Below are 9,706 nucleotides of genomic sequence, written 5' to 3' on the forward strand. Positions count from 1 at the left end.
GTGAGACCCTACTCAAAAAAAAAAAAAAAAAAAAAAGACTCTTGGAAACTAATAAGAAAAAAGACTACTTGGTTAAAAAAAAAATTGACAAAGAACAGTCACTTCACAAAAAAAAGGAAATCCAAATGGCCAATAGCAATGAAAAGATATTAGGCATCATTAGCCAACAGAGAAATGCAAATTAAAACATGAGATACCCCTACACTGACACCAGAATGACTATGATTACAATTTAGAAGACTGTCAGTATTGTTTGTGAACTTAGGGAACAACTGAACCTCTCATACATCACTGGTGGAGTAGAAGTTGGTACTACCACTTTGGAAAAATGTGTGGCAGTATCTGCTAAAGCTAATGTACCTATATACTGTGACCCAGCCATTTCACTTGTAGGTATATAGCCAAGAGAAATGAAAACGTATCCACAGAAAAGCTTAAAAGCAGATGTTCATAGCAACCAGATAATAGTCAGAAACTGGAAACAACCTAGATGTTTATCAACCTGTGAAAGTTGAATTAGGCTTTTGCTGTGGAGGAACAATGAGTAAACAATTACAGTCTAATGAGAAGTGCTATGATGGCAGTATGAGAAAAGTGCCAACAGCACTAAGATATGCCTAATTCTGTGTTGGGAGGATGGGAAGGATGAGGGGAATTATGGGAAGAAGGAAGAAATATAGAAGGACATTTTATTTGCTCAGTCTTGAGGGGTGACTGGGAATTTACCAGGAAGCGTAAGAAAGAGAAAAGGTATTCCATTCTCAAAAGGTACAGAGGTGGTAGTAAGAGAGAAAGCCTGGCATATTTCTTGAATGCTAAGTAAGTAGTAGGACTTAATGTTAAAAGATGGTGTCCAGAGGCCGGGCACGGTGGCTCACGCCTGTAATCCCAGCATTTTGGGAGGCCAAGGCAGGCAGATCATGAGGTCAGGACATCGAGACCATCCTGGCTAACACGGTGAAACCCCATCTCTGTTAAAAATACAAAAAAATTAGCCAGGCATGGTCGTACTCGGGAGGCTGAGGCAGGAAAATGGCATGAACCCGGGGAGGCGGAGCTTATAGTGAGCTGAGATTGTGCCACTGCACTCCAGCCTGGGCAACAGAGCAAGCCTCTGTCTCAAAAAAAAAAAAAAAAAAAAAAAAAAAAGGTGTCTAGATCCTGAAGGCCATTAATAAATTTAAATTTATCTTATAGTGGATTACTTTGGTAAATATTTTAAATATTTTAAAAGAATTAACTTATGTGAATAGGTGAAAGGAGAAAACCATATGATACTTGTTTTGAGACAGAGTCTCACTCTGTCACCCAGGCTGCTGTGCAGTGGCATGATTATGGCTCACTGCAACGTCGACTTCCTGGGCTCAAGCAGTCCTCCCACCTCAGCCTCCTGAGTAGCTGGGACTGCAGATGTGCACCTCCATGCCTGGCTAATTTCTTTTTTTTGCAGAGACACGGTCTCACTGTGTTACCCAGGCTGGTCTCAAACTCCTAGGCTCAAACAATCCTTCCATCTCAGCCTCCCAGAGTACTGGGATTACAGGCGTGAGCCACAGCACCTGGCCCCCTATGATTATTTTAATGCAGAGAAGGCCTCTGAAAAAATTTCAGTACTTTTTCTTTGTTGATAAAAATTCTTGGAAAGCCAGGCACATTGTTTTAACTTGATAATAGTCAAAAATAATAGCAGATGTATAACAAAGCACTTTGGGGAAAAAAAGAAAAAGAATAATACCAGAAACCAATAGCATCTTCCCTAATGGTGAAACACCCACACATTGCCATTTAAGTCTTGAATAAGATAAAGAAACTCCAGATACCCACCGCTAATATTCAACATTTTTTGGCAGTCCCAGCCAGTGCAATAAAACAGGAGGAAGTAATGAATTATGAAATTGTATAGGAACAGGGAAAATATGAATTAATTTATACAAATGCACACATCTCGAGGTATTGGAAGAATTAATTAACTATTAAAAAGGCTATCTCTGGATGTTAGATAAAATAGGTAATTTTACTAGTATTTTTGTGTTTCTCAAATTTAACAGGAAAAGGTCACTTCATAAAAAATTTAAAGCAAGAAATTTATTCTATACATGATTGTGAATCTACTGAAGAATTTTAAACAGATCTATATAAACAGGCTTCTAATTTAAAGTATTACTTTGATAACATTGTGGAAAGTCAGTGGAAACATAGAGTAATGTGGAGGCTATTGTAATTGTCCAGATGTAAGATTTTGAATAGCAGTTGCACATGGATTATAGAAATATTTAAATAGAAAATTAATAGGACATAGTGTCTCTATGTGGGTAATAAAGGTAAAGGAGACATCAAGGATGACTTCCTACCCTCTCTTCCTTTCATTGAATTCATAAATATTTCAGTGCTATTGGTCAGACATTCTGCCAATAGCCAGATATGAAGCTGAATAAGATACAATTCTATCTTCATTGAGCTCAGTCTAGTGGGGAAACAGCCCTACTGATAATTTTAAATCAAATGTGTTCAGTCTTATGAGTACATGTTATCTAGGCAAGTAGAATAAGGCAATTCAGGTAGCTGGGACAGCTAGTATAATCACAGTCGTCGTGGGGAGACAGCATGGTTTGTGTAGGGAACAAGCAGTTGAATGCTGAATCAGAAAGGTTAAGGCATAAGGAATGCCAGGAGATAGGACTGGAAAAGACGAAAGAATCAGATGTTGATGGTCCTTAGATTTAATACTAAGGAGCTTAGACTTAATCTTGTAAGGGACAGAGATCCACTCAGAACTAGAATGGTCATATTTCTGTTTTAGAATTAAAGAATATTTAGTGACATAGAAAAACAAAATATTTAGTAATTTATTAGTATCAAGTCAAAATAGTTATAAAATACCGTTATAGGGGCCGGGCGCAGTGACTCACACCTATAATCCCAGCACTTTGGGAGGCTGAGGTGGGCAGACCACCTGAGGTCAGGGGTTCGAGACCAATCTGGCCGACATGGTGAAACCCCGTCTCTACTAAAAATAAAAAACCTAGCTGGGTGTGGTGGTGGGCGCCTGTAATCCCAGCTACTCGGGAGTCTGAGGCAGGAGAATCTCTTGAACCCGGGAGGCGGAGGTTGCAGTCAGCCAAGATCATGCCATTGCGCTCCAGCTTGGGCGACAAGAGCGAAACTCTGTCTCAAAAAAAAAAAAAAATACTATTATAAAAACTATGAGTAGCATGATCTCATTTTGGTAAAAATAAATGTGAAGAATAAAGAAGGGATATATACATAGAAATTTTCTCAAAGTTTAGATGTTATGGGTACATTTTTGGAGTAACTGATTTTATTGAGATGTAATTTACATGCACTTAAAATGAGTGTATTTTATTGTATAGTTCAGTGTATTTTGACATATATGTACATCTGTAAAATGTACAACTGCCATCAAGTTAATAGAAGCATCCATCACTCCATAGAGCTTCTCTCCCATGGCCCTTTGCAGACAATAATCACCTCTTTCAATCCTCAGGCCCTATGAATATCCACGGATTTGCTTTCTGTTTTACAAATTTGTCATTTGTGGGCATTTCATATAAATGTAATAAAACAACAGGTAGTCTTTTCTGTCAGACTTCTTTTGCTTAGTATAATGGTTTTGAGATTCATCTATGTTGTTCTTGTATCAGTAGTTTGTAAATTGCTGACTATCATTTCATTCTTTCAATATCCCACAATTTGACCACTCACCTATTGATGAATATGTAGGTTGTTTCCTGTTTATGATTCTAGTAGGTAGGTAATAGTATCTTGTTTTGATTTGCATTTACATAGCGACTAATGATATTTAGCATTATTCTATATGTGTATTGGCTGTTTCTCTATCTTTTGTGAAATATCCAGTCAAATCTCTTTTCCATTTTAATCGTCTTGAGTTGTAAGAGTTCTTAATATATTTTGGCTACAAGTTCTTTGTCAGATACATATATCAAGGTAAATATTTTGGTAAAAACAAGTAGAAAAATGCAGGAAGGATATATACGAAAGTGATTATCCCTAAGTATAATAAAAGTCCATCTTTGTACTTCCTTCCTTTTGCTTATCAATTTTCTGATTTTTCACATTTAAAATCATTTTTATAATTAAAAAATTAGTTTTAAAATGCAAAAAGATCTTCTGAAGGAAACAAGAAAAAGTAGTATAGCTAAAGAAGTGTACAAGGTCAGGAAAAGGTATTTTTAAAGATAAGAGATTAGGGCATTTTTATAGGCCAATGGAAAGGAACAGTAGAATAAAAGAATAGCTTTTTAATTCCTTAACGCCATTGTAGAAGTAGCTGATGGTATGTGTTGACACTAGAATAAGCAACATATAGGTTAGTAGGGCAGTGGGTAAACACAGGAGTTCTAAATTTCTTTAGAAGGGAGGATCTCAGAGATGTTTAGGAACTGACTTAGAAGTGGGAATATGGAAAGAATCTCTGATACAGAAAATTATTATTGAGCTGACTCAGTGTAAAAGTGTACACCCTTGGTACATTTTTAATCCAGAATTATCTTCCCATCCTCAGAGTTTCTTCAGCTGTCAAAAGGTGTATGATCAAGACTACAAATTTCATTTAAAATTAATGTAGACTTGATAAACTTTAAAAGGGAAAATACCCTCTTTTAAAAACAACTTTTAGTTACCCACAGTCTTAAATCCTGCGTCTTAAAGCCTTAAAGCCTTGTCCATTGTAAGATTTTAGTTGAGTTCTTGGAGAAGATAATATTTGCTCTGCCATCCCGTTTATACATATAGAACTCTACAATTAGAAATATAATTTTCTAAGTACCAAAACCTGAGGACAGACTGGTTTTGGTACTGTCATTGCTTTGATCCACTTGCTATGGTAAAGTTAATTAATCCCCAAATTATCATCTCTTGGGTTTCATAGGGAAATTACTGATAAAATGATTTAAAATAGCCATAAAAGGTATAGAATTACTGGGTTCCTGTATTAATTATAAGTTACTCTTTTTTTTTTTTGAGACAGTCTCATTACATCATCCAGGCTGGAGTGCAGTGGCACCATCTTAACTCACTGCAACCTCTACCTCGTGGGTTCAAGTCATTCTCATGCCTCAGCCTCTTGAGTAGCTGGAATTACAGGCACACACCACCACAGTTGGCTAATTTTTGTATTTTTAGTAGAGACAATATTTTGCCATTTTGGCCGTGCTGGTCTTGAACTCCTGACTGCAAGTGATCTGCCTGCTTTGGCCTCCCAAAGTGCTGGGATTACTGGTGTGAACCATTGCATCTGGCCTGTTTTAAGATTTTCTTAATCAGTCTTTGAAGCACCATAAGTAGTAGATAAGGAAACAGGCTAAAAAAATTTATAAGCAAGGGGAGTTTATCGTAGGAAGACAAAGATTTCTCGACTGTGGGAAATTTAATGTAATCCATTATGTTATGGTGATTGTTCCATTGCACTCATATAAAGTCATCTTGTTAGACTGTCACTCTTTTTTTTTTTAATTATATAAAAAAATTTATAAAATAGAGACAGGGTCTCACTGTGTTGCCCAGGCTGGTCTCAAACTCCTGGACTCAAGAAATCCACTTGCCTCAGCGTCCCAAAGTGCTGGAATTACAGGTGTGAGCCACTGCGCCCAGCCTTGACTATAACTCTAAGTTGTCATCTCTGATTTTAAATAGTCACATAAATGATTTAAAAACTATAAAATAGCAAGGTAACTGTTAGGACAGTTTTTCTTTTCTTACGTAATTATTAATGAATTTTATGGTATGTTGGGAGAAACTTTCAAGATGGAAGTATTTTGTCTATAGGCATAAGTACCAAAATCTTAGTGTTTTTTTTTTTAATAAGAAGTACTGTTGTTATCCATAATAACAAGATTGAAAACTCTCATGATTCTTTTTGGTGATTTTATTTCTTACAAGCATTTTTTATTATTTTAATTTGTACTTTAAAAAAATATGACCCTGCATACAGGTGCTACTGATACTTCCTATAATCTAGGAAGAATAATCTGTATTTTTGTTTCTTAGGTACAAACTGTTTTGAAGCCAGTCCATCATAAGGAAGGACAAGAACTAACTGCTTTGCTGAATACTCCACATATTCAGGTAGAAAATGGACAGAATATTATATATGTGGTTTTTCCAGTGTTCTTTTATTTTTTTAAATCAAAGATTCCAGGGCTGGAAGAGATGTCAAACATTCTCTAGCCTATTTTGATGTTTACAACCCCATCTATAACATAGTAGTTATTGTTGGATTATATATTTTCAGATTTAAAATGAACTAAATTATTTTGAAACAACTTTTTCTTTAAAAGTTAGGCAAAAATTCTTCCCCCCTTTGGTGATATTTTCTGTAAGTTTTAATTATCTAGAGTGTTTAAGCCTTTACATTGATGTTATTTTATGAAGTTTAATAAGCATTTTAGACTTTCATAACCCATTCCAGAGTATGCCCTTAGTATACTTAACACATTTTTATTATTAGCTGTAATTATAGCACTTTTAAAGATTTAATGGTCAGAATACTATGTACATAGTGAGGTTAAAAATCACTGTGCAGAACTAAATCATGCTGTTACTTAAAATACCATGGATTTCTTTGAAACAGGCACTTTTACTGGCCCACGATAAGGTTGCTGAACAGGAAATGCAGCTAGACCCCATTACAGATGAGAGAGTTTATGAAAGTATTGGCCAGTATGGAGGAGAAACTGTAAAAATAGTTCGTATAGAAAAGGCTCGTGATATTCCATTGGTAAGTGTCCCACATACTGTTTTTAAACAAGTGCATTTTTCTGCTGTTGTGTGCTTCAGAAGTCTGGTTAACTTCAGAATTCTAATGAATAGAGTATTTCTGAAGTGGAAAATGTGGGGGAAATGGTCAACTTTTAAATCTAATTGTGATTAGTTGTGTAAATACGTTTTTTCTTAAGATAACTGAAGGTTAGTATTGTTGAATAGAAAAAAGAATTTAAAAATAAATACTTAACAAAAATCATATTATTTTTGTTTTTAAATTAGAGAGAGAGAGAGATATATATATATATATATATATTTTTTTTTTTTTAGGGTGCTACAGTTCGTAATGAAATGGACTCTGTCATCATTAGCCGGATAGTAAAAGGGGGTGCTGCAGAGAAAAGTGGTCTGTTGCATGAAGGAGATGAAGTTCTAGAGATTAATGGCATTGAAATTCGGGGGAAAGATGTCAATGAGGTTTTTGACTTGCTGGTAAGTTGACACAGCTAGAAGAATGATTGATAGCTTTTAGAAAGCTCTTATTAGACTTTAAAATATTTTTTAAGTAACTGTTATGAGCACTGGATGATTTCTAGCCTGATTTTTCCATGATATAACTGTTCCACAGTATTTGTTAGCAGTTTTATTTTTGGGTGGTACCACTGGTATTTTTCTACTTTCTGATGTATCACTATCACATATATTTTATTTTTCTGGAATCAGTAATATAACTCATTAATTCACTCAGTACATATTTATTGAGTGCCTAATATGCACTGGCCACTTGGGAAACAGTAACAAAACAAAGTCTGTGTCCTCATGATTTTTTGTGTTCTTTTATTTTATTATCTGTAATTGATTGTTGTTTTCCTAATAATATTAGATAAAGCAGTGCTATAGATCTGCAGTGTCCGGTATAATAATCACTAGCTGCATGTAGCTATTTCTGTTTAAATTAAGTAAAATTTAAAATTCAGTTCCTTATTCACATTAGGTGCATTTCAAGTGCTGAGAAGCAGTATGTAGCTAATGGCTACCATTATTAAGATACAGAAATAGCACATTTCCATCATTGGAGAAGGTTCTATTGGATAGTGCTAGTATAATCACAAAATCATTTCTGGACATCTTTTGAGGGCAATTTATGATCACTTTGTACATACCCACAGACCAGATTTATGGTCCTAGTTATTCAGCTTCTGTTATTACAGTGGAATCTCTACTATCTGCTGTAAAATCTAGAAACATCTTCACACACTTATTTTCACCCAGCCCCATTCATTGCTTTGGTAGAGCAAAGTGCCTCTGGTCATTTAAGTCTGTGGAGGGGTTCTGAAATAGTCCAGTTTAGGGAATATAGATCATAAAATCATGGAGTGATTTTCATAAATACAAATTTAAAAAATCTGATCTTTCTATTACAGTCTGATATGCATGGTACTTTGACTTTTGTTCTGATTCCCAGTCAACAGATCAAGCCGCCTCCTGCCAAGGAAACAGTAGTAAGTGATTTTTAAATGTTCATTATTTATGTGTTCCATGGCTGCTGTTTGCTTCTGTTACTGTTTACTGTTACAGAAATGTCACTAAGTATTTCCTGCACTCAAATACAGATAAATTCAATCATTTTTATTTAAATAAATATGAACTATCAATGTTTTAAATTAGTAAACTCTGCACCTTTTTTTTTTTGGAAGGTGGGAGATGGAGTCTCCATCTGTTGCCCAGGCTGGAGTGCAGTGGTGTGATCTTGGCTCACTGCAACCTATGCCTTCCGGGTTCAAATGATTCTCCCACCTCAGCCTCTTGAGTAGCTGTGATTCCAGGCACATGCCACCACGCCCAGCTAATTTTTGTATTTTTAGTAGAGACAGGGTTTTGCCATGTTGGCCAGGCTGGTCTTGAACTCCTGGCTTCATATGATCTGCCTACCTTGGCCTTCCAAAGTGCTGGGATTACAGGTGTGAGCCATCACATCCAGCCAACTCTGTACCTTTTTAAAATAAAAAGTAGAAAATAATTTCAGTTTCTGAATTTTTTTTTTTTTGGTAGTTACAGATGGGTTAACTTAGTATGGGGTGGGGCAAGTGCTTTTAAAAAGTATGTGCAACCCTTATTTTAGAGTATATTGTTCTGTTAGACATTTACTCAGCTAGATCTATTAAAAGTTAGGCTCCATTACCATACAGTCAAGCAATTGCATTCCAAAGTGTATATCCAAGAGGCCTGAAAACATATATTCACATAAGAACATCTACATGAATGTTCACAGCAGCAACATTCATAGTAGCTAGAAAGTAGTAACAACCCAAATGTCTGTCAGGTGATGAATGAAAGACAAAATATGTATGTATGATGGGATATTATTTGGTAATTTTAGAAGACTAAAATACTGATACATGCTACAACATGGATGAACCTTGAAGAAATTATGCTGAGTGAAAGAAGCCAGTCACAAAAGGTCATTTATTGGTTCATTTATTTAAAATGTCCAGAATAGGTAAATCCGTAGGAGAGAAAGCAGATTAGTAATTTCTTAGATGTGGAGATAAGGAGTTATGAGAGAATGGTGATTGCTAATCAGTTCCAAGTTTCTTTTTGAGGGGATAAAAATGTTCTAAAATTGTTTGTGGTGATGATGGTACAAATCTGTGAATATACTGAAACCGTCCAGTTGTGTACATGAGTGAATTTTATATGAATTATATATCAATAAAGCTATTTAAAAATGATAGACTTTGAAGTGCTGAATTAACATGGAAGCTTGATGTATTGCATCTGTTATTCTTAACTTTAAAGCATAGCAGTTTGAGAAACAACACAGTTTCATTTTTCTCTCAATATTTCATCACAGATAATGCTTTATAATTTGGCTATCATTCCATGTTTTCCCTTCATTTTTTACAGAACATACTGAAGTTGATATTGTATCTGCAACCTACTTTATGTTTGCAATTTTTTGTAG

At 35.2% G+C, this 9,706-nt stretch overlaps 1 protein-coding gene across 2 annotated transcripts in view; it reads left to right on the forward strand.

Annotated features, from left to right (window-relative positions):
* Positions 1 to 9,706, forward strand: part of MPP5 (membrane protein, palmitoylated 5 (MAGUK p55 subfamily member 5)) — a 67,473-nt gene that overhangs the window by 30,703 nt on the left and 27,064 nt on the right. For both annotated transcript variants that reach the window (XM_011994237.1, XM_011994239.1), the window contains exons 4-7: positions 6,028 to 6,105; positions 6,611 to 6,757; positions 7,072 to 7,233; positions 8,166 to 8,243. In XM_011994237.1, the coding sequence (XP_011849627.1) occupies positions 6,028 to 6,105; positions 6,611 to 6,757; positions 7,072 to 7,233; positions 8,166 to 8,243 (465 nt within the window). The remainder of the gene's footprint in view (positions 1 to 6,027; positions 6,106 to 6,610; positions 6,758 to 7,071; positions 7,234 to 8,165; positions 8,244 to 9,706) is intronic.

This window comes from Mandrillus leucophaeus, unplaced genomic scaffold, assembly GCF_000951045.1.
Source record: "Mandrillus leucophaeus isolate KB7577 unplaced genomic scaffold, Mleu.le_1.0 Scaffold448, whole genome shotgun sequence".
In the NCBI taxonomy this organism is placed as follows: Eukaryota; Metazoa; Chordata; class Mammalia; order Primates; family Cercopithecidae; genus Mandrillus; species Mandrillus leucophaeus.